Consider the following 27,522-nt stretch of genomic DNA (forward strand, 5'->3'; position numbering starts at 1 on the left):
GCAGACAGCAGTACCATTCCGATCAAACCGTTAGGTTATTATAACTGTAAAAATATGACAAGGGAAAATAATATAAAACGCAAGCTAACTAAGTGAGAACCACTATAATACTAATGGATCATATGGAGGCATTGCTTTGCCTTTCTAAGGAATATCTCATTAGAACATACAGTATACAAGTCCCCGCTTTGAAAAAATAATTTTTCATTTTCTTTCTCTCTCTCTTTCTGATGTGCCCCCTCTCACCCCCCCAATGCTTTTAGTATATTTGCATGCAGGGGTGCATCTCTAGCTGTTCCTCTATTTGACGTCTTAATAGTTCATCGCTTGTAGCCATGTAGAGAATGTTAAATAAAGCTCTGATGTGTAATTTGTCGCTCCACAAACATTCCCGCTCCTGGCCTACCCTGGGAGTTAATGCAACAGATTTGTCATACGCAAGCCAGGCACAGCTAGAGGAGGAGGAAAAAACACCTATTCAATCTGAATTTCAATCTCCATAGGGCTCTATGCAAATGGATGCAAGCTGATGCTCTCACTCTCAGAGACTACCGGAACACACAGTGCAGATGACAAAACCAGGCTGCATATCATTGTGTAGGTAGAAGCCCGGTCTGTGGCAAAAAGACAGAGGAATATAAGAAGGGTACCGTTAGAACCGTACACTTTAGGAATACACAAGAAGGCAAATCAACAACTAAACTAGCTAAAAACAAGCTAAAATCCATTTTGATCATTTCCTATAGGAAACCCTCCCCCTTCCTTCTTCTGTCTCTCATTGCTGTGCCCTTCAGCATAATGTGGATATGCAGCCTCTCTGGGGCTTTTTAGGGAATTGATGGATAATCAGATGATTACACAGAAAATCTCCATTGAGGACAATCCTCCCTGACAAACAAAGAGAAAGCTCTTTAGTTAATAAATAGGCTGAGAGACAGACTGAGCGAGAGAGAGACAGAGTGTGAGAGTGTGTGAAAGAGAGTGAGTAAATCCTGTCCTGGGTTGGCAGCACAATGCCAAATCACTATCACATATTCATTTCATCCCAACAATCTGTGTGTACGTATGTGGATGTGTGCATGAGCGCGCGTGTGTCATACATTGCCAGAAACATCACTTCTTGGGGATGTCACTGAGTTTGCCTTTAGCTTTATCTTAATTTGAGCGTATCTAAATAAATTTCAAGCTCTAGGCATATTTGTATAAGCCTTTCTGACAAAATTTGGCTTAAGTTTATTCTTATGATTTTCTTATTTCTGAACTACTTTTCTGAAATAGAAAAGTTTGCAGTGAAACACAAGTCAACACTTACAAACACAGAGGAAAGAGAAAGAAGTACAAGCTGTCAATCTGAGCGAGTTACAAAACTAAACATGCATGAGTTATTAAAATTAACATAAGGACACAAATATAAAGTGCAAATAAAGAGTATTTAAGTCGCCTTTTTATTGGTTTACAAACACAAAGTGGATTTACTGTGATATTTTTTCTCTGATATTTTTATTCCAAAGTGAAAACAAGTTGATTTACTGTAAATTAAGAATAAATATGAAACCCTAAGTTTTTGATTAAATAAGAATTCACTTTCCCTTTCAGCTAATACTTAGAACAGGCAGCAATTACAGCTTTGATTCGCTGCAGAAAGGTCTGTATCATTTGCACACCACAATTATCCCCATTCTTTGTTATGAAATTGCTCGAGCTCTGTTAAAATGCATTGGTGAGTGAGCAACATTTTTTTAAGTCCTATCACAAAGTCTTGATTTGATTGGGGACTGGATTTAGACACTGCTATTGTTTTTTAAGCCATTCCTGGGTAGCTCTGGCTTTTTATGCTTGGGGTCATTGTCTTGCTGGAAAATAAATCCTTTCCCGAGTTGCAGTTCTAATGTAGGATTTCTCAGGATTTTGCTGTAATTATTTCACTGTCTACCTTAAGAAGCCTTCTAGGGCCAGCTGCAGTGAATCCCCATCACATTAGGCTGCCACCAAAATGCTTCATGCTGGGAATAGTGCTTTTCTGTTGAGTTGCAGTATTTGGCTTATGGCTAACATGTTCAGTATGACAACCAAAAAGATCATTTCAGTCTCATCAGACCATAAAATGGTGAATAATATTACAGGCATTGTACATCTCTCTCTCTCACACACACGCACTAGTACTTGTATTTATTTTGCATTCAAGTCAAGACATAAATAAAGAAGAATGACAACTTTTTCTGACACATAGCTATTTGGTAATATTTCAAATACCGCATTTTAGCCTAAATTTGGGTTAAAGGTACTGTAGGAGCCTTCTTACCTGTGAATATGGTGACTGCTAATAACTGCAGACACAAAGCAGTACCTCATCCATGACATCCACAGATCATAAACTATAAATCAGTGGATGTTAACAAGCCCCCATAACATAAACACAACCCAAACAACACTAGCGCAGTAGTGGTAATTTCATTGTTTTGCTTTAACTCGGTGGCTGTTATTTTCAGATAAACACAGCATGATAGAGGCGGAGATACACACTAAAACACAGACTAAAACACAGAACATAACCTATCTACCAGAATCTTGCTCATTAATTTAAAAAAAGACATGACCCTGTGGTTTGGCTTAGCCCAGCACTGTAAAACTTTGGCCACTGTGGCAAACGGTGTCCAGACCAGAGTAAAGGGAAAAGGGAGATGTTTATATTATGTGCTAGCCAAGAGAGGCCTTGTTTTGGCAAGATAATATGCCCAACAGCAGAACTTTGGTCTTGATGGAACATAGTTGCTCTCTACTTGCACTCTAATGTCTACAGGAGTGCTACAGTGGTTGGCATAGACATATTAGCTATAGATGCTGGTGCAGGACTGGGACTGCCGAGCTCAACTGCTCAACTCTGCCAGCCTTGGCTTTGGCATTGAGAGTGGATCTGGAGGCTGCACTGTTGAACAAGTTCCTGGCTTCAGCCGTGCTCCAAAGGGGAAGGAAAAACAAAAACAAAAAAAAAAACTACTGGCTCTCAGGACAAAATGCTCTGGCATAAGGTAGGACATTGCATTCTTCATAGCTATGCCTGAATGTCCTTGGTAAATAGATTTAGCATTCTAGCTGCATTTTCACTGAGGGTCACAGTAATGGACAGTGTTAGAAAATTATATACAGTGCTAGTCAAAAGTTTGGACACACTTTCTCACTCAAGGGAGAGAGAACACATTCTGCAAAAGCGCATAACACCTGGTCATAATAAATAAAGTTTGCCATCTGAATCTCTACACATCTCCTCATCATATGCTCATCAGTCATCGTAGAGCCTATGATGATTAATCAGTACGTCTAATCTGTAAACCAACGATAAACCACTCAAATGCAGTTATAGAGTGAGCTTAAACTCACTGGATTAGAAAACAAATATAATTAGGGTACTTGTACAAGTAAAAAAATATATCCTTTAGACGAATGGTTATACACACTCAATTTAGCTGCATTTTTATGAAAACCAAACAACTGAACACCAAACTTTTAACTTATATCAGTATGGGACTTGAAATGGAATGTCAATACTCAGTGCAAAGGTATTAATACAAATTGTGATTGTGGACTTCATATCAAATGATTACCATTTCAACCATCTCCCTTTACGGACTGTGGCATAACACCTCTGTTCACTCAATAACTGTAATTCTGCTCACTGGGTGCATAGTGGTTACAGAGGCTGTCCTTCAACCATTTGAGCCAGGTTAAAGGTCATTTTAGCAAATCATCTATCCTGCTAAAGTGCAATTCAAAGAAACCCTACAACCTCGACACATGCTGTTCTGGTATGACTCTGTGCTCTGACCTCCCAAGAGGGGTCAAGCAAGAGGTGAGTTTCTCTACTCAGATCAATAACCAATCAATAACCATAATGTTACCTTTGCAATTCCAAGGTTGAAATCCGCACAATGTTATGCATCAGATTAGTACCTTACCTTGTTTAAGTCAAAAGACTTTCCGCTAATACGGGAGGACAATACAATGCGCACATAAACTTTCTTTTTTGATGTGGATTTTAATTTTTCAAGAGATAAATAAAATAGAAATAAAAACAGGACTTACGTTTGCTTGATAAATTAAGAGTCATTGGGCCTTATTCACAAACAGTGCATACGCACAAATCTGTGCTTAAACCATGCATAAAATTTTTTCAAATACGGGATTCATCAACATTTTCTTACCTAAATTTGTTCTCACTCTGCGAACAAATTTAGAATTGCCTTGGGCCATGCATACGCACAAATCATAAATGTCCCACGGCCTTAAAAAATTAAATAGTCAATATTTATTCAATGTAAACAGTATATTAGAACCACAATTATTTAAAAATTGATTGGGCCTTAATATAACATTTTAAAATTGTGAAATTGCTAATAATACACAATTAATAGCTAAAATGTTGTAATCCATAAATCATGATCATAAATGTAATGAAATTATTAATATATTAAAATTGTCCTGTTCCCACTTTTCAGCCCGACATTAACACACACACACACTCACCCATTTCTCTGTAAGCAGGCAGTCACTTCTCAGTTAAGACAGATCAGAAGAGTCTGTCAGCTGTTACATGACTTGCAGCTCTCATCCTAGTCTCTCCTTGAGAAGTTTCTCATCAGTGTGTTTAATGTTTAATGAGTAAAAAAGTGTTTAAAGTCATTTTTGTGACTGCTCCTATGATCTCAGACTCAGATGCTAATAGTTGGATGGGTGTTGAAACTTGTTCAGATTAATTTTGATCACCCTTATCCCATTTATAAAATATAACAATAACAATTAATATTATGAATTGTTCACATTTAAAAAGCATTTTGTGGAAAAATCAAACATTCAGTGTACAGTTTTAATAAACTCAGTGCTGTTTTTCAATACACTGACTGTAGTTATCACTTATTGTTATTGCACCATTGGTTTTGGCCTTGATGCCGTACATTTTGGCCGCGATGGCCCAATAAATTTGTATTCATCAAAGGCCAAAGTGGCCTTGCCCTAAAAATGACTTATTCCCAGGCCTGCCTGACAGTTCAGTAGTGGCACAGGGAGGGGCGCTCTGCTTTCAGTACATCACGGCCTGTTGTGGACAGAGATGAGACACCATGCGCACCTGGCACAGCAGTAGAGATTTATTTAGATCAATTCCAGAGATCTACACATTTACCGACTTTTTATTTTGCTACGGACATACTGCGGTAGTGGTGCAACAGGTATGCAGGCTGTATACAGGATTCACAATTAGGCGCCCAACAGTTGTGCCAATGATGTGCTTACCAGCCAAATCTGCCTTTTCTGGCTTCTATTTCTGAAACTATTGTTTGCATTTCACTAGCAGTGAAGTTTTTCTACATTTTTACCATCATGGCCCTCTTTGTAATGAGTGACAGCTCTCTCCACTGCTGCACCACTCCAACAGAGCTTTCCTTATATGGGGAAATGGGGGCGTGGTAATATGCTAGTTACCGATTGCGGGCACACACCTGTCAATTTAGAGTGATTCTGATTCACTAAGATATGCACGGTGGTAAGAACAAATTTGGCCGGTGCGCACGTCATGAATCCGACAGTAATTTTGTATGCGCACTTACTTTGTGCGCAAGGTAAGAACATTTTTATGCGCATATTAATGATTGAGGCCTATTGTCTTTGAATGCTCTCTTACACCATTTGACCCTAGATTGATTTTGCACACAGCAGCATGTAAAGGGGCTTAATGATGCGAGAGCTGACAGGCAAAGCAGATTGAACGGTCTACCTGCATTGACTTCCAGCAACCTCCTCTTCTTCTGCTGTCTCTCCTGCTTTTCACGCTCAGCCTTCTCCTTTGCTGCCCGTGCTCTCCTCTGTTTCTCCTCTGACTCCCTCCGCCTCAGGTTCTCCTTGAGTGCTTGCTGTGAGGGTGAGAGAGAGAGAGAAAGAAAAAAGAAAGACAGAGAAAACAAGATGGATTGCTAAGTGAGGTTAATTACAGTAGTGTAGAGCCTGTCAAAGGCAGAGGCAGCTGTCAAACCCTAAAGACATCTTTATCAGGCACCATTAAAGCCAGAAGAAGCTTCTAGGTGCTTTCACTCTGGTCTCCCCAGAGAAAAAACACCTTGAGGGACCTGAGGTACTAGAGATCCGAAACAGTGATGGCACAGTGACCCAGACACATGACCTAGAGGATGCTGGTCTATTCAAAACACATTATTTTCTATTCTAATCTTTCCTGCACATTCAGAGAAAAACATATTTATTCCTATTTTCAGATATTATTAAAGCTTTGTTTCATTTCTTTTGTTTTTCTCTTTACAGTCAGTTATTTCATAGCCAAAAAATATCATTGCAGCATCACATAATATAACACATAATATTAACTATGTATAAAAATGAATGTGTAAGTACGAAAATGCAAGCATTGGCCACTGTGGGTGTTTGTCTTTGTGGCTACTGTGGGAGATTTGTCCAGTCACTTAATAGCAGGGGGGTTTAATAGCAATGCTAAGTGCAATACAATTCGGTGCTGAGCTGAACACAGCTTGCTGCTGTGTGGGTGGATGTTGATGTCTACACTACTCACAGATCTAAACAAAAACACACATTTAAAACCACCTAAATTTGACAGACTGACTACATGACAGCAAAGTCAACTGCTAGATTTAATTTCAATAACAAGGCAGCCTTGCTGTACTTATTAAGACTAAACTAAGTGTTTATTTATAATACGATTATATCACAGCTTTAAAAACATTCTGATGCCTGAATCTGTTTCTTTAGGTCTTCTCTTCACCATTTTATTATTCTGACTGGAATGACTTACATTTGAGAAAAAAATATTGCAGTATTACAATATAGTAAATATTAAAATATTGTGTATATATATAAAGAATTTTTTATATAAAGTCTTTTTAGTGTAAAACTTAGTTTGACTAAAATGATGTTCCATGAGGGAAAAGTAACTCCTTCTTCTTTTCAGGAAATGCTGTTGGTCTTTTCCAATCACAGTAGTTATCATTCATCATTTCTTTTCTGTCAAGCCTTTCTGCTCAAACAGCACAATAAAAATGTGGAAAGCCTGAATAAATGTGTGAGGATATTTTTATAAAAAACAAAAGAAAAACAATACATGCAATCATTATGAGAAAACCTTAACCTTGACTGACTTTCAGTGTCCAGTGTAACGTTTTTTTCCCTACTGGCCCACTTGGCCAGGAGATCAGAGTTTTACTTGCCTCTTGTATATTTTCATTGGCCTATAATTTTGGTGATTTCATTTTTTCATACATACAACAGTGAGGTTTCCTTAAAATCTGGTTGCTTTCCTTTAGTTATGGATGTGTAACATTTACACAAATATGAAAAATATAAAATTAGGCACATATTGGATCAGTAAATGAATGGTGTATAAATGTAGGTTTCTCCATATTTTGTGTAAAGCAGAGAGTATGGAATACACAGGGAGAAGAGAACAGAATATATTATAATAACATCTCAGCAAGTTTGAATGACCTTGATAATAAACTCTTGTGTCAAGAACTGAGACAATGCTGAGAGATCTGCAGAAATGTACTCCTTAAGATAGGAAAGCGAGAGAAAGAACATAATGGCATTTGTTTGTGTGCGCGTGTTCACTCCAAGCTCCTTCTGTCTGTTTCCGTGAGCCACCTGTCCACTACAGACATGGAGCTGAGCTGTAATGAATGAATGAAAAGGACAAAGGCAGAGGAGGAAAATGAAACAGAAACTAAGAGCGTCTGTCTCCGCAGTAGATCATCTGTTCAGTGTTTGATGGTTATTTATTTGTGCTTTAGAACGTAACCGCCATGAAACAAACAGAAAATAACGTTTTACGGGCCATCGGTTATGTCAGGCCCGGACTTTGGCTCCTTTTTTCAACCAGATACTGATCATAGTTTGCCTGCATTTCAATCACAGGGACCCAGTTACAGTCTTAGCTTCTGGGCCATTGTCCCTGCTACTAATGTATTACATTCTGATGGTGCACGAATGATTGGAGTGGAGTTTGTAGTATCACATGCCATTCACTGTTAAAATACAAGCCCTGAGACTGAAATACCTTTTATAGAACATTCAGCAAGCAAAGAGGTCTTGGGACAGGAATGTCTTTTAACATTATTGACGTTTTTACAAGCTGTTGTTAACCGACTCCCAAACTTGTCGAAAAATGTCAGTAATTCCATTCTGCCTTTCTGTGAAGAATAATTTTATAGGTATGGTATCTACTGTACATCAACACTGCAGGAACAGGTTCTATAATCTCTGTGCCAAAGGGTTATTAAACTCATACAATGGTGTCGATAGCTCAATAATGCCACAGCCAAGAGACAGACTGCATATGATTTAATAGAGTGCTAGCATGATTGCCATCCTGATCAATAGCCAGTCACTTAAAGCAAGGGAGTCTGGGCTTTTATCAAACACCCAACTCCTCCTCCTCCTCCTCGTCTCCGCTCCTATTGCATTATTCACACAAACCGGCTTGACAGGCAGGTCAGTGGAAGAATAGTAATGCAGAACCAACATGAATGGATGGACACAAAACACACTACATGAACTGTGTAATATATGAGGGACTACAGTGGCACAATAAAGACAGGCAGTAACTTTTTTGAGGTCCACTGACTGCCTCTTATTAAGTCTGCATACAAGTGACCATTGTTGGAAATGAAATAGTCAACTTGAATTCAAAACAATTCAGTGTAGTCAATTCGGCGTCAACAAGCCACTTTAAATAGAAAAGACGATTGACAACTTGTATAAACACTCTAAATTACTAATAGTAGGGCTGTAAGGGTATACAATATTCTGTTTGATTCGGCTCCACCACTCTTAGCGTGTGCTTGAATCCTGCGTTCTCTATGGCTAAGAGCAGCCACATATGAGCAGTCATAAACAGTCCTGTGGTGTTTATTCAACAACTATACAATAGATGTTCCACCTCTGCACAGTCACCTTGACCTTTCCACTGGAAAAAATCTTTCATTCTTACTTATGAGGAGTGCTTACAAAAGACCACAAGGAGGTTGTAATCTGTTGGCAACTTACTTTAAACAGCATATATTCACTCACATAAAAAGACAATAGCAGCTAACAACACTGATGAGTACCAGTCAGTGAGTTTATAGGAATTCAGAAGGGAGTATTGAAGGAGAAAAGAAGAGGGATGAGATGAATTCCAAACAACTGAAATTCACACTGAAGCTTTTCAGAGCTCTATTTTTAAATGAAACCAACTCCTCCACAAAATTAACTTTGATTTGACGGAATGACTGTCGGTTGCTCGTGGCAACCAGTGATTCACAAATGACTATATTCTTAATGGGCACCCAATCTGGTAAATTACAGGCAGAGAGATGAGGGAAAAAAAGGGGAAGAACAAGAGTTCTGACACATAATACATTTTCAATAAGGAACAATTAAGTGATCCCAGGTTACAAGTAGACAGCTGTGATGGATGCCTAATGTGAGCTTAGTCAAAACTATGACACTTCTTCCTCTCTTCGCTATCAAGCAGCTCTGTCATTAAAAAGTCAAATTCAATTACTTAAAGAGAATGTAAATATTCTTGCACTATAGCAATCAAGCAAAGCGGTCTCCACCCTCAATTCATAGTAATTTCATACAGACAGCAACCTAGTTAGTGGTTAAATCAGTTACATTTAGCCTCACAGACTGGATTATTGAAAGCATTTCACAATATGTCTCTAATTTGTAAAAGATACATGATTTATTTGTATCTTTTATATAAAAAACAGGGTAAATCAACAATATTCTTTGCAGGCCTGCAATGTGAATGACAGCTTTACTATGATGTTAACAGATGAAGGCCAACAATAACTCAGACTGTCTTAAGGTTTAGCTTTTTAAAGACTGTGTGGCAGATGGTTTCAATTATATGGCTATGCAAATTCGCAGAGGAACTCTGTAGAGGCAAAATGACATCTTATTTAAAACTGGACCCTTTACTACTGCCAGCAGCCTGGGAAAACAATGATTAGTCAATAACGGGTCAATACAACAAGTGGGCCTGTTTAAGAGAGGATCACTCTTAAACTTCACAAAAAGAACAGAGCAGGAAAAGAGCAGCTAAAGACCATTACTTCAAAACAACCTTGTTAAAACAAAAAATAGTATGATCACAGCCAGCCAGCGAAAAAGGACATACTGCCTTCTCACATCGCAGAACCAATTAGTACTATAAGAACAATAAAACAATAAAAGGAAGTCCTTGAGGACATTGACTGAGTTCAGTCACATGTAAAGTTCATTTCTTGGACAGGTAAGGCAGGTTTCATTTGTATTTGAAATCTGAATTCAATACTGTAGACAATAATTAATATAATACTGAAACATAATGAGAACTGAAGGGACATAGATTTAGGATAGTGAAGAAGAGTCTGGAAATAGAAAAAGATGAAGAGTCATGTAATTTTTGTCTTCTGACAAAGCATGCATTTTTACTGTAATATGGACCTAAAGGAGAGAGAGGGAGAGAGAGAGAGAGAGAGAGAGAGAGAGAGAGAGAGAGAGAGAGAGAGAGAGAGAGAGAGAGAGAGAGAGAACCAGCTCTCTGAGGAAATTGCCCTCTGCTCTCCTTCATCACTGCAGGTCTGCTTCCCCCTCCTCCTCTCCTGGATGTCTGCCATTAGACACGCTCAATTGGATTCCTGTCAGATGTGCGGCCTCGCCCTGGGTCTCCTTCCTACGGGTGACTGAGCATGTGGTATGTGTGTGTATGAGTTTGTGTGTATGTCTTTGTGTGTGAAAAAGCTAAGCAGCTTTCCCTATAAAAAATTGCCAACACAAAATGACATACGCACACAAACAAACAGCACACATGCATTATGCGAGCGCCATACACGCGTACAGTTCAAGGCTCAGTTCGCTTCAGGCAGTGGTCTAGAAACAGCACGCACCTATTAGCATGGGCCTTGGCACAGCAGGGTAAATGCTGACACAGATTTGACCGAGAGGTTACCGTGCTGAGATTTACTGTATGCCTACGTTCATTGACCTAGCCTTGGCTTCTCCAAGATATGTCTGTGTGAAGTGACCATTTGAACGAATTGCTAAAGGTGTAAGCTGCTTACACCTCGACCTATCAAAGGGTAATAAATAGCTACCTTGGGAGTTTTGACCATATAATGCTGGTCTTTATAACACTTGGCTTCTTCACCTTTTCACTGGCTGAGTCATTAACTGTTGAATGTTTGGTCAAAACAGAAATGCTCCTGCGAAACTCGAGCCTAACTCATGGAGCTAAAAGGAAATTCATATGAAATTCATGCCAACAGCAAAGATTATCATTATTAATTTGCATCAAATTGATCTAGCGGAAATATTGAGGTTTGTATCTTTCTCTCTGGGTATAATGCATATCAGAGCACAGCCGGGTTGTGGCTATTAAAGTGAGGGAAAGGATCACAGCACACATAAGTCCTGGGATCAATAACAAAGGTGAAAAAAGTAAGAAACAATGGAACATCCAAAATGGCTAAAAGCAATGCATCTAGTATTTTTTTCTGACTGCCTGTGTTTCTTCAATGCTTGTGGATACTGTGTAGGCAGTTACTTCAGTCTGAGGTTAGATGCCTCATAGAGAAGTTAGATTATCAGGATGCTTGGCAAGTGTTGGGGTGTGAATTTGACAAAAGTCATTTTTCACGAGGTGAAAAACTGTACATTGTAACTTTAAGTAAGAGTGCTACTTTGAGCTGGTCAGGATATCAACATATACTGTGTATACTATACTTGCAATGCCTCACACAGCTCGTCCTTTTATTCGGTTTTACCAAAAAAAAAAAAAACATGTCTGAATAGTTCACAAAACACTTATTCTCTAAAGTGTGAAAATATTTAGTTTAGTATTTGAGCATTAACTAGTTTGCAAAACCGCTTTCACTCTTTTACTACGTGTGCGTTGCTTAATGGCCTAAATACACCAAGCATGGATGTTGTGTGACACATTCACTGCAGCAAAACACGTCCATTATATTCAACTGAAGCGGCACTGCTCATCTCTATTTTTACACGGCTGGTCTTCTTTTTTTCTTTCTGTTGCCCTTCAACAGGGAAAACTACATAGAACTGTGTAAAAAAAATGGGTACAATCTGTTTGAAAATGATTGAAATAAATATCTCATTGTACCAGAGGCAGTGCAACCTTGCGTTTTTTGTTTTTTTTCATTGCACATTAAAATAAATCTATCAAATCAATGTGTATCCATGATCCTGTAGTTAAAATGATCTAGTTAATTAATTCAGTATCAGTTCATATAGCCTACGCTTCCAAACCCTGCAGAACCAACTGTATTACCACTTGGCAAAACTCAATGGCTGGCACGCAACCACACGCAACAAAGACACAGTTGGTATAGCAGGTAAAAAAAATCCTGCTCAACCTTGCCAATGTGACGCGTCGCGTCTGTGCCTTATGTATTTCAGCTATTGTAAGTGATAGCCTTGTTCATGCACTCATTAACATTAATTGATCAATTAAATTAATTGAGACATTTCAGTCAAAAGAGTTGACTGTCTGTATTTACAAGTCTTGTTCAAAAGTCTGTTTTCTCTGACTTGGTATAAAGCATACATTGTGTACAGTAATGGAAAACATTAAAGTCAGGCACATATCATTGTCACTCAGGTGGACAGGGAAGATTTTAGGAGAAAGAGAAGGAAAGAGAGATCCAACTCAGAACCCTTGTTCTCCTTTGGATTAGGTTCATTTACCAAAGTATACGATTAAGAAACCATTAGAAATCACTAAAAAAGATTAATCTTATAAAATTGTAATTCAAGTGGGAAATAACTTTGCATTGCAGGTAGGGGTCTCATAAAAAGTTGTCTCTACTTTACCAAGTCCGAAATATAGAACAGGAATAATATAGGACCAAAAGACCACCCCCAAGGTCCCCGAAAAGCTCACAAATGTACAGACAAAACTCTGGAGTATAAGAAAATCTAAAGCACACCTAATGACTCCGCAGAAAAAAGGCAAAGCAGCATGAAATCCATTTATGTGTGTGTGGTAGATGTTAAGTTGGGGGCAGGGCAGGAACTTTGTTAGGCTAATTAGCTACTATTATCTGTCGCGCCCAGTGGCTTGTGCCACTAATCCTGCTGATTAAACACAGTGGGTCTCCACAGCTCCACAGCTCACAGTAGCACCAGACTGATAAGGCCACAGAGCTCAGTGATGACATAAATGTCTGGGTAGGATTGGACTACATAGGACTGGCACTGTTCTGTGCCTTGCACTATACCACAGGACATTAATGTTAGGCTAAATAAGTTGAGGTTCTGTCTTGATACAGCCAATGAATAAAAACAATTAAAGTTTGTAAGTTTCAAAACACCTACCATTTTCTTTCAAGATTTACTGCAGCTCTTCTCAAACCCAATTCAATACTCTAGCTAACCTTTTACTTATCCTATGCTTTTTCTCTATTCAGGGCTGTTTACAACGAAAGGCAGTCCTGTACCAACAAATCTGAAAAAAAAACAACTAACTAGAACCTGCTATCACATCAAACTGACAGTGCCTTAATCCAGTTTCTTAATTGGAGTAAAATGCTGCATAGATTTTGTTTCCATCAGTAAAATTTGTAAATACAGAAGCTGTAAAACAGGTGTATATTTCCAAATATTATTTGTTGGGAGACACATTTTTTGATCATTTTTAATCTATAAATAAAAATAATTATTGTATATGTGCTAATATGCCCAGCAAATATACTTGGAACTCCCAAAAATAGCTCATTACATGAATAACTTCGCTCTTTAAAATCTTATCAAACACATTACTGGTAAAGTAGTGTTTCTGTGGCCATCTAACATTGGGTATATTAATATTGGATGGAAAAAGCTATATCAGCCCTGACAGTAACATTGGCCAATCAGAATACATTATCACGGTTACCTGGTGTAAAACATGATTAAAGCCACATTAATGACTATCATCCTTTTTATATCTCTCTACTAAAGGAAGGAATCTCTGTATGTATGTATGTCCTTCACAAATCTGGAGAACTGTTCTGAACTGACTCCACACTTGGTGGGTGTATGGCTGGGGACCAAAGTGTTGAATGTGGTGCAATTTAGACACGCAATATGTTTAATAAACTTTGAAGGTTGCTTGCCTAGAGGGCAATTCTGAACATGCATGTTTTGAATGGGCACTGCACTAGTTTAATACAATTCCAAGTACTGCAAATCCCACTAAGGATCAATACACCACTGCCGCCCCATTCCAATCGACTGTGAATATCACCATATTCATCTTCTTACTATCACATAACATGCTGAGAAACCAGTCCTCTTGCTTTTCTGAAGTGCAGTATACTCACAGTGAACATGGAACGGAAGTTGCTTAGATCAGTGAACAGCTCCTCCACAGAGGTCTTCTTGGGATCGATAGCAAAGTATTCCAACACGTTCTGATAAAGTGTCTCCATGTTGCTGTGCATGATCACCAGCTTGCCATACTGCTCCCGTGCAACCTTGCTGAAGCTGTGAGGATGGTGGTCAAGGTAAACAATGCATCTATCACACAGTTTTAATTAGATGTGACTCCAAGTATCGGTATATTACATCCCTATTTTACAGAAACATAGGAAACTTAAAAGGAAAAGCAGGAGGAGTTCATGCTTGTTGCCGTAAGGATCTGAGGCTGGAAAACAAACCGTCAGTGGTAAACTGTGATGTTGCCATTAGGAGCTTTGATACTGTCAGTCAGGCTACCACTACAGTGTGTTCACGGCTATGACCCCCTGCAGCCTAAAGCATCTGTGACTCATGTCTGGCTGCTGCTGGCAAAGTGTGTTAGTGTGTGTGTTACATGCACTACAAATACAAATTTATATATATATATATGTATGTATATATATATATGTATATATATATGTATAGACTACACCTCACTGCTACACCCAAAGTTCAAATTATTTTAACATCAACCCTGACTGCCACTGACATTTCAAAGCCCATCCACTAAACATTTATTCAGCTTGAATTTCCCTAAGGCCCTTGTATACACAACAGATAAATCATATAAGGATGTATTGGTATGGAACTGAGGTCTTGCCACTCAATCTGCACCACAGCTCAAGTGGCATATCAATTGTACAATAGACTGTTCAAATGTAAAAGTCTGTTGTGGACCAACTACATGTCCTCACACAAAACACATGCAAAACTAGCAAATAGCATTTTAAGCTTGTCTGTACAGTAGTCTGAGCCAAAATTGCGTGCCATGGAAGATTGAAGAGCATTAAGAGGTCCTCCTGGTTAAGCTAAGCCAGGCAAAGGACACCTCTGCTGTATATGCATGGATGAAGACAAATGGTTAAAAGTTGTGTCAACATGAGCTTGAGAGGTGTCATCATCAGGACAAAGTAAGGAAGAACAGGATATCACTAAAACACAACCTGCCAGCTACCAAGGCATACTGTCAAGCAAGTATAATGTAAGTAACCACACACACAATAAGTACTTTATGTGGAAATCTAACAAGCATAAATTTGCAGTTAAAAAAATATTTCAATCATATCCAGGATAACTAGCTTTTTTTCTTTGTTTTTATTTTTTATAACCAAAAGTGTATTCTGAGCTGTCCTCACCACATGATACTATTTAGTACAGTGCTGTGGACAGTGTTTTTACTGTTTAATGCAAGGAAAGGAACAAGTTTTTGATGTATGAGAAAATGAAATCCAGGTTATATTCAGTAAACGTGCCCTTCTTTTACAAAGTCAATGTAATTTTTTGTTTAGGTCAATTAAAAAAGCGCGATCATAACTAGGAGTCCTGCTAATGACCCCAACATCCTTGTCTCATGGCAGATAAGAAGCAATGGTGTCCGTGTGTGTGTGGTATCACAAGTATGTGGGCAGCCTCTCAGGCTCCTATTGTGCACCTTCAATATAGCTCATTTGATGGACTTATTTGAGGTCTGGCCTCAGTTGAATCTGGCTGGGGAAAGGACTATCTATTCACAGCTGGGTAAATGCTGTTCAATAGGCACCGCTCCCAAATTGACTTGTCAGTAATATCTTCCCAAGGCAGGAGCTAGGGGGAAGAAGCATGACAAAAAGGCAGCGCAGATGATGGAAAGCAAGAGAGAGAGAGAAGTAGCTGAGAGCCACAGTTGACAAGTATCATGAGGTGCAAAATATCTCCTCCTCCTATTACACTTCTGCTGGCTTCTTTCCTTTTCTAGATCAAACAATGGTCCACTGCAGCTCATTCTCAAGAATTCATGTTCACCGTTGCTTTCTTGCTGCTCCTTTACTCCTTTCCCCTCTATTCCATCATCAGTCTGTCTCCCATTTTTTCATTCTCCTTCTGTTTCTCTCCTGTTCTAATTTGCAAACTTTACAAGCATGGCTCACATTTAGAAGTGTAACACTAGACTAATAAGAGTAATTGTATACATTGTGGTGCATGAAGTGAAAGTGGAATTCTCAGTGTCACCACTGTGACTCTCCAGGCTTCTCATGTTTAGTTGGCGGCCATCAGTTTCGCTGGTTGAAATAATGTAGTGGTTAAAGGAATTTTGGTTTAAAACATTCAAAAATTAAATAAATAAATTAAATAAATTTGAACAGCCTGTGGATTGATTTCTATGTAAAGGACTTGGGATGGTTTTGCTGTTAAAGTCTGAAGTATGTGATATATATGCACGCTCCTGGGTGCCTTGCCTCTCTCATCCCCCAAGGGTTCAGCACTAGTTAACATTAGCTCAGAAATGGAGTCTGCTAACGTCAACAAACGACCAGCACCCACCACAACACAGTCAGGTAAGCTAACATCACTGCAGAGCATGTGAAATATATTGTGATATTGTGGTCTTAGCTTGTCTTAGCTTAGTTAGTTCCGCTACTCACTCGTGCTGACGGAGTGCGAGCAAAAGGATGCTGACTGCAGCTCACTTAACAGCCAACGGTGTCATTAATGAGAAGGACTCTCTGATTGGTACATATTGCAACTTTAAAGCCCCTACGTCTAAGATTTTAACATGATTGTATCAAGAGGCTTATTCAGGATGAACACTGAAACATCTTTAAGAATAAAAATATATGTCTGGGAGCCTTCATAGATATAATTGAGCAATATTCATTAATTATTAATGTAGTATCCTAATTAATGAGAGACAGTTTATAGAAAAATGGGCCATCTAAGTTAAATTCCATTATACGATCACTAGTTTGCCAATGTTGATTAAAAATGCATTTACAGTATAGTTAGAGTAATTTTAACCATTTGATTTATACTGCACAGATATATTTTCTGTAGATGATCTTAATTCAATAAAACCTAATGTTAAAGTGAAAAATAAGGTGTAGAAAGGTTAAGTACATAGAATGCTGGTTCAGTGTCAGATACAAATTTATTTAACACTACCTTATGATGCCCAGAACCAATTTCCAAGTTATGACCATTTATTAGGCTATCAATCAAATCTGTTGTCATTCAGCTATCTCCGCCAACAATGGTTGACCACAGATCTCCATTGAATCTTGGTGGCTGGAGAATGTGTGATGGATTCAAAGTCCAAAGAACATGTGCACATTGTGGAGTGTTGATAGGTGAGTATATAGGTGAGTACGACATCAAAAGTAGCCAAAATATTTTATAAAATATTTGTTGGTGACACAGTTAAGCCATGATGAGTGTGTGTGTGTGTTTCTAGCTTAATTTGGATTTGAAAATTAGAAGCCTGACGTTCAGTGTTTAACTTGTGTTACTTTATCTACATTTCCTTTTATTCGAGTTGAGATTTCAATTTGATGTAGTTTTTAATTAGTATTGCTTAGATAAGACATTTTGTGCAAGGCACCTGGAATTGAAAAGCAAAGCAGTAGAAGACAGAGCTGTCAAATCCATTCTCACTGAACCTTTCTGCGTTGCACTCAAGTTCTCTGTTCTGCTACAAGTTCTACTACAGCAAACCCATCACTGCCCCAGCCCCAAGGCTGTTGATCAAAACTACATGAGGGAGGCTAGGTACAGGGTGTATTATTGAACACCTGGTCTGAGACATACCTGTCAACCTAATCCAGAAGGACTGCCTCAGAGGACAGTGAATAATTAACGCTGCCGCCGATCAGATATGGACAGCTGTCATATAGCTGGGCCTGGATATCTAAAGAGGGCAGTGAAACAGTAAAGAAAAACTGCACATTTATGTGCATGTGCATTAGTTCTTTTGTTTAATTATTATAAGCTGACAATTTCTCTTGTTCTAACCTCTCTCAGTTGCACAATAATGACTGGCATAGTGAGAGAGAAAGAGACTGACAGAGAGGAAAGAGGCTTTGTCTCTAATTCTCCCTCTCTAACCTGTCACTTCATTTTGAAGTTGCCCTCAGTGCGAAGTGCCCTTCAAAAAGCGAGCTGAGAGGTGTACTGGTACAATAACTTGACTATGGAAAGGGATGCTACTCATTACTTGTATACATCATCAATCTGACAGTGGGAAGAAAACCACATATAAAGACAAATAACAAAGGTGGGAGAACCATCCTTTTCTCCTTTTTCTCCCTTCCTTGTCTGTTTTAATAGAGTATCATACCCATTGAAATAGGGGGGTGGGGGGGTTTGGGATCCAGGTTGAAGGTGATGGGAACAAATGAATGAATGAAGTATATGTAAAAAAAATAATAAAGGAAATGTGTTTAATTAGGTGTTTGATCAACCAAAGACTAGAGAGTTCCTTCCCTTTAAGCCATGAAACCTGATGTTTTGCTGGCGTATGCAAATCCATAGTAATGAATGTAAACATTTCAGTTCTAGTAATACTCTTCTGACTTTTATTCTGTTTTATTCATTATAGAAAACCCACTGGTGCATGCGTGTGTAAAGGATATAGCCATTTTAGTGAAGAACATGTCGTTGGGGTCATCAGGGGAAGAGAAAGTCTCCAGGTCTCTCTCCAGCTGCAACAGCTGCCTCTCCATCTGCCTGAGGCTCTTTTCCAGATTCTCTGCAGACACTGACACACATCCACATAGATCCAGACACAAACGCACACACATTCGCAAAAGCACACAGAAACACACCCACGTGCCAAGAAAATGTGAAGAAAAAAGCAGAAAGAGGACAACTCAATTACAGGTACAATCAAATGCATTATTATTTTGAGGCTCTGAAAGAATCAGAGCAAAGTAACATATAGCCTATACAGAAATTAAAAAATAACAAAGAAAATGAAAGAGAACCCAACTCAGTTGCGAAGAATGCTTATTATGGGTTCACACTGTGCCAGAAATACCATGGAATAAACAATGACTGAAGAAAAAAACATCAAGCAAAGGTACATTCAATACATAGCTTATTATTATGTCTGCCTCTTATCTGTTCATGTGTGTGTTGTGAACAATTATGATAATATAAGAATACAGTGCCCCTTACTGACGCACATAGGGGAAGCAAATGCTCACTATATTTGCTTATATATTTACAGGCTTTTCAGCAATAAAACCCCAGCCTGTAAGTATGGCGATGGCTGTTCAGGTAAAAAAAATCTTTCCACACCCTTAATCCTTTGTCTTTAGTCTTACCAACAGACCAACAGGCGTACAGATCATGCGGGTGGTTGAGCAGGGGAACACTGAGCCTAACTTTCTGTTAAGTTGGTCATGGCTGACACTTTAAGCTAGTCACTGAATATAGCATATGGCTTAAATTACCCTGATTAGACCCTGCTTGACAAAAAGGTATAAGCTGCTTATTTTTAAGTAGTTTTAAATTTCCCCTTGATCCAAACACATGCTTTACGAGAAGGAAAAAAAATACTTCAATGTAGCTTAGCTCTCACTAGCATAAACCTCATTTTCTGATGGGAACATACAGTTTTGGACACACATGCAACACACACGCTTGTTCAATCAGACATCTTCGGTCAAAATATTCTGAAAGTGAGACTGAAATTGTACAATTTCTCTCACAATTATTTGGATAAACTGACCACATATTGGGAATATACATAGTTACTGAAAAAGTACTGAAACTTAATAAAATTACATATTAAGAGTCTTACAATGAAAATTTCAACAGCATTCAGCTGGCTCTGCCATTACTACCAGTGGCTCTGAACAGCACTTCTTCCTCTTCCTCTCATGTTGGACTGAAGGCAGAGTGAATGCTACAGTGACTCACTATCAGTACGGGCCGGAGCTAGCTGGTTAGCATGCTAACTTCAGTAGATATACACAATACACAACAGCACAATACATATAGGCCTTTGACATGATGTCAAAACTGGTTTCTTCACATTCTGCTCATAATTTTAGTTAATTTTGGAATGTTTTAAACTAAAACTCTGGCCAATTCTTACACATTGAACCTTTAACAGAATGTGATAATGGTCTTTTCACTGCAGATAAAGGTGAGCATGTGAATGTATCTACACAAAACAGACACACATGCATTCAGCTGGCTAAAAGTAAGGTGGAATTTCATTCTGCTGTCACTCATGATTGAGAAAGAAGGCGGAATGCACTGCAGTAACAAAGAGGAAACCGTGTAAAAAAGAAATCACCACATAACACTCACTAAATCAACTGCATCTGTACCTGACAAACGATTATGTCAAACAGTTCCCTCTCCTCATTGCATGTTTTACCTTGTCCGTAAAGCCACATTTTTACTCTCTCGGCAAATTGTCTATCTTCATTCTCTTTATCCCCTCCTTTTTCTGTCCCCCTTCCCTACCTCTGATGGTAAGCACTGACATTAATAGTTAAGTCAGTTGAAGGCACTGAAAATGCCTCAGCACACCAGTGTTTCAAAAATCTTGTCACAGAGTACATTGGACTCAACGATGTCTCAATCAGAGCAGTATTCACAGAGTGACTGCTCTGCACAGACTGGCTGTTACACTGATTTTTATTTTGGTAGGAAATCACTGTGGCAATCTGGGGTGAAAAAAGATGCAGAAACCCGTTTAAATCTGGGTTAACATTCCCATGCAGTGATGTGTGCGTGCTTGCGTGCGTGCGTGCGTGCGTGCGTGCGTGCGTGCGTGCGTGCGTGGTGGTGGTGGTGGTGGGGGGGGGGGGTTCATGTTTATTTTTCTTTCAGAAACAATGAAGCAATAGGGACCTGCTTTTACACAAATCTTGATAAAATCTTGACAAATGTTTGGAAAACAGCAGATCATCATAGTCATCATAGACATAAAATAATGTGACAGTTGTTCACCTGATGTCAGTGATGAATACAATGTAATTGTAACTGTTGTAATATACTCAAAAGTATATTTCACAGAAAGTTGACAAGTTAACAAAGTGCTCTTTTTCATGCCTTTCAGGTCCTCTTTAATTTTACTACTGGTGAATGTTGTATATTAATTGTGTGTTCTCTCATGTGACTACTCTAAGCATTAACTACCCTTGGCTGCCCTTTTGGCCAGGTCTCTCTTGTAAACGTGCTAATGTATCTCAAAAGACTTCCCAGTTTAATGAAGTAAAATGCTGGCAAGAGACTTTTTTGTGGTTTTGGAGTTGTGGAGTTCCACTGCCCTTGATTCATATGTCGCTTTTTGTTTTGTTTTTTTTACAGAAATTAATTGGATTTTCTCACCTCTAAATCCTTGACTGACAATATGTCAACATGAAGTCAGTTAAATTTGTAAACATCTTTTCTCTGTTTCAGCCCTCCATCCAGACTAAAACAGTGTTTTTAAACCTGAGCTTTTCAAGAACGGCCTCCAGAGTGTGTAAATCTCATTGGCAATTTTATTTATATAGCACATTTCATTAGAAGTAAGCTCGATGTGCTTTACATTAAAAAACAAAATATGAAAATATAAGCATGAACATGAGAACACAGGTAACATAAGATATATAAATATAAGAATATAAGCATGAAGCATACACCCAACGGACATTAAACATACCACACAGCAATTAAAAGATGATTGCTATGATTGTAGATGATTGTAGATGATTAGCAGGATTTTGAAGGTGATGCTGTATTGTACCAGGAGCTAATGAAGTGATTTCAGTACCGGAGTGATATGTTCAAATTTTCATGTACGTGTAAGGACTCTGGCTGCTGCATTTTTAATGATCTGGAGCCATCCTACTGAATGTTTGGATAATCTTGCAAACAGAGCGTTACAACAGTCTAACCTGCTTGAAATGAATGCATGAACCATTCTTAAGGTCAGTTTACTAGTTTGTATTGCACTGTATATATTGTGAATTGACAGATATTCATCCAGTTGTTTTTATACAACTTTTTCAAGTATTTTGCTTAGAAGAGGGAGATTGGTCTGAATTACTAATTACAGATTAGTAATTCCAACAGAGGTGAGTGGAGAGAGAGTTTGCAGGAAGCTATTAATATTTACTATGTCATTTATAAAGCAATGAAAGACAGTTTTAAACAGTTGGGTAGGGATGGAATCAAGAGAACAGGTGCGAGACTTTAGGCACTGAATTATCTCATCCAGATTTCTTGAGTTAACAGGTGAGAATGTAGGCATTGAGCTCATGGTGGTGAATTAGTGTGAGGGTGACAAGGGGCCAGATGTATTGCTATAAGAAATTATATTATCTGAAAGACAACAGCAAATTCATCACATTTGGTCATAGAAAGAAACTCATGAGGGGTAGATTTGGAGGGATTAATAAGTTTGTCAACTGAAGAGAATAGGATTGAGGCATTATTCTGATTATTGTTAATCAATTCAGAAATGTAGGACTGTCTGGCAGACTTCATATTTTTGTTATAACAGTAAAGTGCATTTTTATAGATCTCATAGTCAACTTGTAATTTGTTTTTTCTCCATTTCTATCCGGCAGATTCTTTTTGCCATCCTTACTTTTGGTGGTCCACGTATCTTGCAGGAGCAACATGATCAATGATCTAAGACATAAAATTAGAGAAATTGTCCACTGTGGTATCACATGATGGCAAGGTGGGTAATGTATACTTTAAAAATTAATTAATAAATATGTTGGCTGTATTATCAATAATGTAATGTTTATTAATGAATCTCTCAATATTTATCTGTTCAAAGAGCATATTACATCAAAAAATATGCAATTATCTATCTTAATTATTGCAATATCAAGACCATTAGAAAAGACGGGGTCTTGTGTGTGACCCTTTGTATGGGTGGACCCAGTGACATGCTGTTAGAAAGCAAATGATCCTAATAAACTGATGAACTGTTTTGTATCTGAGTTGTTGCTATTATCAACATGAATACTGAAATCACCCAATATGATAATACTGTCAAAACCAATTGTGATTTTAGATAACAGCTTACCAAATTCTTCCAGAAAACCGTGTCTCAGTTTAGGAGGATGACAGTAAGAAGTAGTCAACAGGAGATACAGATTCAATAACTAGACCTAAATATTCAGCTCACGGGTAATTTCCAAAAGACATGGATTTACAGCTAAAAATATCATTATATACAACAGCAACCCCTCTGCCCTTCCTATTAGTCCAAGTGCTATGTACCAAATTGTAGTTCGCCGGTGATGTTTCAATCAGCTCCTTTGATCAAGCCAGGTTTCTGTCAGTAGGAGATAGTCCAGTTTGTGTGCAGTAATGATGTCATTAACAATGAATGTCTTTTTTTTTAGCTAGAGATCTAACATTAAGCAGTGCAAGTTTCAGAGTGCAAGGAGAAGTATTAGCAGGGTCAGACAGAGAAGGCTTGATATAAGACAGTGCTTGTTACTGGACATTGGTCTATTGTTAATTACTACTTTAATAGGAGATGTAAGTGGGCAATAAATGTCATCAGTTGAGTTACTTAAGAAATGGTAATAATTGGGACTCACAGTTTGTCACAAGGTGAAGGCCTTGCAGGAGTGAAATGTTAGTTTAATGTTCATGGACAACAAACAGGATCCTGCCTGGTTTGGATGAAGACTCTCTTGCTTGAAGAGTTCACTCCAATTTATAAATGTTAAAAAAAAGTATCCACAAAGGAGATATCCCTACTCCTACAGTAGCCTTTAAGCCAGATATGGAGCTGTCTTAGGCAGCTGAACTTAACATCACCAAAAAAAGGGGGATGGAGTGGACCAGCTGGATCAGCTGCTTACCCAAATCAGGCAGTGTCCACAAGACAGATGAAATCTTCCTTCAGTGTCTCTGATCGTTGGTGATGTATGTCATTGGTGCCCACATGTACTACAGCAGAAGCGGTGGTCTTTTAGTAATTGTGTGGCAGAGCTGTTAACATCCTTAGTACAGGCTCTAGGGTAGCAGAAGGTGCAGCTGCCTTTGACGGTGACATGGCAGACCATGGATGATCCTACCACAAGCACGGCCAATGTTGCACAACGCCTACTCCGCTGAACATGCCCGTTCGACATTCTGCGAGACCCACCAGCAGGCTGATGTGGTTGGCGTTCAGAGGTTAAAACAGCAGCAGTAACCGTGACAACAGCGGGAGGATATGTCACTGCATCAGCCGAAAAACCCAGTAGAGGCTCTAGTCGGAGCAGAGACCCAAGCAGAGATCTTCCATCTGCAGGCAGCAGCTGAAGTAATTCCTGTACAGATAGGACTCAAGCCCAGTCTGGGGTCGCTGTCAGCAGCAACCACAGTGGATCCGCTGGGTGACCAGGGGCCTCATTGGGGAGCACCCCAAAGCAATTCAAAAGGTTAAGCAGTGGTGGTGACACAACAGGGTGTTCTCCCTTCTGTGTACCTCTAATAACCACCTCTGACCAGTCGGTCTGAGGGTGGGGGGGTTAAGCAAGAGGATAGTGGGGGACACAACTCGAATCCCACAGGATGGTGTCTGATATAGCTGAGTTCATGGCTGTGATCTTTCTAGCCTGTGCACTTGCAACCTCAACAAAGCTGGACAACAGAGAGTCCCTCTTTTGGTTATATCCCTGTTGGCTCTCTGGAGCAGCTGATAGTCCTGAGAGGACATGCCGATATTGTTGATACAATATTTGTGAAATACAGTGAGCAAGTCAGAAATGCTGGTCTCACTTAGACAGATGGTGCTCTGCAGTCAGCCTCCACAGGCCAGGCCACCCTTAGCTCTTGTCAGTCAGGAGGTATCCTCCTCTCCCAGGCAACCAGACCAGGTGATCAAAACTGGCAAAAACATTGAATAAAACTGTCTTACATTAAAAATCAATGTTTCCCCGCTGTTGTTTGACAGACACAGGCCAAGTGGAGTGGCTGGGAGCCAAGTCGCTTGTCATCGCTCTGAACAGTTCTTGAAAACAACTCAAACATCATCCATGTCCAATGACTAAAATCCTTTAACCAGTTAAAAGACATAGTTAAAAATGCCCAAAATTTAAAGAATGTATCATGAAAATGTGCCTAAAAATTTGATAAAACCTGGATAAAAAGTCAATTTCAGACAGAATTTCTGGCGGTACACACAGAATTAAAAAGGCGGCTTTGTGTTTCAGTGTGTATGGGGAAACTGAGCTTTCACAAAATAGTGACATAAGTGAGGTTTTGGCTTGTGTGTGACTTCTATGTTTCTCTGTGATCATTAATTTTATCATTCACTCACCGTAGAGCAGCAGCTTGGGAATGATCACTGGTTAAAAGTGTTTATGGGTCGAGATAAAATAACAATTACATACTCTCTCTGTTGTCTGACAACAGAAAAGAAAAATATGTAATTGAGAAAAACTATATTGCGAATTAGGTTGTATTAAAACACAGTATAGGTGATCACAAAAAGTGGGAGGAGAAAATTTGGAAAGATATTTGCTTTACATGCTCGTTTCTAGTTACTTTTAAGTAGATTTGCATCTGCCTGAAAACTAATTCTAACAGCCATTATGGTGTAAAACAACCCAAAAAAAACCACAAAAGGAATCAATAGATGTGGGAGCTAAAAACATCAACAAGACAAAAACAAGAAGACAATAAGAAGATAATAAAGTATGTTGGAAATCAGCTTATAGTAGCTCCTTTATACACCAAAGTTTCCCACACATTCATTTATTTGTGGCAGCCACCACACTATCAACATTGACTGCCACATATTGATTTTCCATTTTTTTTTTTTTACTATTTAAAATGGGTAAACTCTTATTTCATAGTAGAACTGCATACAGCGCATTGGTTCGCTCAGCCCACTTGCACCGCTGTCTCTTTCTCCCCCTCTCTCTCTCAAACACATTGACAGTGGACCCGTTTGTGAATAGTCCCTCCTCTCCATGTGCACTCTGAATCAAAACATGATCATGCGCGGGAGGAAGGACTGTTGTGTTATCAATTCTTAGTTGGATGACTGACACTACAGTTATCAACTAAACTAAAGTGTCTGCTCTGTGAGTGCGCAGCAGCAGCAGAGTTGCAGCACAGAGTAACAGAGTGAGATGTCTGTCCTCCCTCCTGCTCTCTGCCGTAACTGTTAGCAAGCAGCTGCTCTCATGTCTCCCCTGGTCTTGGTGCTAGTTTTCGACAGAAACTCTCCCGCTCTCTGCCTGCTCGTGAATCTCTCCTTGGATGGCAGGCAGGTTGCTCAGGTCCTGGTTCTAAGCAGCAGCCGTCCTTTGGCTCTTCCCCATGTCTGTGTGCGCTGCAGCCCAGTGTCGGCGCTGCCACACTCTCTCTCTCTTTCGACCACACACTACACTACACATTGAGCTATTTCTTAAAGTAGCTGTGCCACTTGTATAACACATTTTAGAAAACATATTAAAATCCCTGATGCTTAGGCCCAGCGGGGGGGTCAACCTGCAATACACTGGAGGAAACCCTGCAAGTTATCTCTGATAAGTTAGTCTATGTTCTTAACACTCAAAATACAGCTGTGTTGTCAAGGATCGCTGTACATAGCTACATGCTATCTGCACTGGAGCACCATATATACAGTATTATTGATTAATTAATTTAAGATTATTGATTAATTAATTTAAGAGAGGTGGCCTATTTTGATCTCCAAATGGCAGATTTCTCCGAAAGGTGAGGAGTTGGATCTCTGTTTAATGGCCTGCCCTGTCACAGTCCAATGTGTGGCAACTTTCTGTCATCTTACTTTTTCTGTGATTGTGCATTTTAAACACAATAAAGTCGATCACATAGTATAGCTTTTATCATTAAACTGTAATTATGTTGATTTTCTCAGATGACGTTGCAACCATAAAATAATTATTTTGTCAGCCGGGCTGTGTGTCCCACTCTTTACCGGATGCTGGCTGTGATGCAGTTTTGTTATTTGCCAACTGCAAAGAGGTTTCTCTGTGGACAAAGGTGTCCTCAGAAGCCACCTAGAAACACTGGCGTGAACGCAAATTATTTTAACACAAAAACAACATTTTAAAATTTAGACAGCGTAATGCAGACGTAACCTACATAATCAGTGATCTCCTTTTATATGACCAATGCCTCAAATGATTGGTATGATAGAAAAAATTGTCAAAAAGACGTTTAAGTAAACAACCAGAAACTGACATTTCAACTGCTCTATCATTTTTCCTAAAAGCCTTCTGTATAACTAAGCAACCAAAATCTGCTGAATGAGGTGTGGTAAGCATGCAGAGATTGAAGGAG

The 27,522-nt window shown here is 39.0% G+C and overlaps 1 protein-coding gene across 6 annotated transcripts in view; it reads right to left on the bottom strand.

Moving 5' to 3' along the window:
• Window positions 1–27,522, bottom strand: part of LOC121909861 (protein diaphanous homolog 3-like) — a 191,241-nt gene that overhangs the window by 64,054 nt on the left and 99,665 nt on the right. For all 6 annotated transcript variants that reach the window (XM_042430931.1, XM_042430850.1, XM_042430777.1 and 3 more), the window contains 3 exons: window positions 18,882–19,006; window positions 14,361–14,525; window positions 5,768–5,903 (listed from right to left, as the gene is read on the bottom strand). In XM_042430931.1, coding sequence (XP_042286865.1) covers window positions 5,768–5,903; window positions 14,361–14,525; window positions 18,882–19,006 — 426 coding nt within the window. The remainder of the gene's footprint in view (window positions 1–5,767; window positions 5,904–14,360; window positions 14,526–18,881; window positions 19,007–27,522) is intronic.

This window comes from Thunnus maccoyii, chromosome 1, assembly GCF_910596095.1.
Source record: "Thunnus maccoyii chromosome 1, fThuMac1.1, whole genome shotgun sequence".
Taxonomy (NCBI): domain Eukaryota; kingdom Metazoa; phylum Chordata; class Actinopteri; order Scombriformes; family Scombridae; genus Thunnus; species Thunnus maccoyii.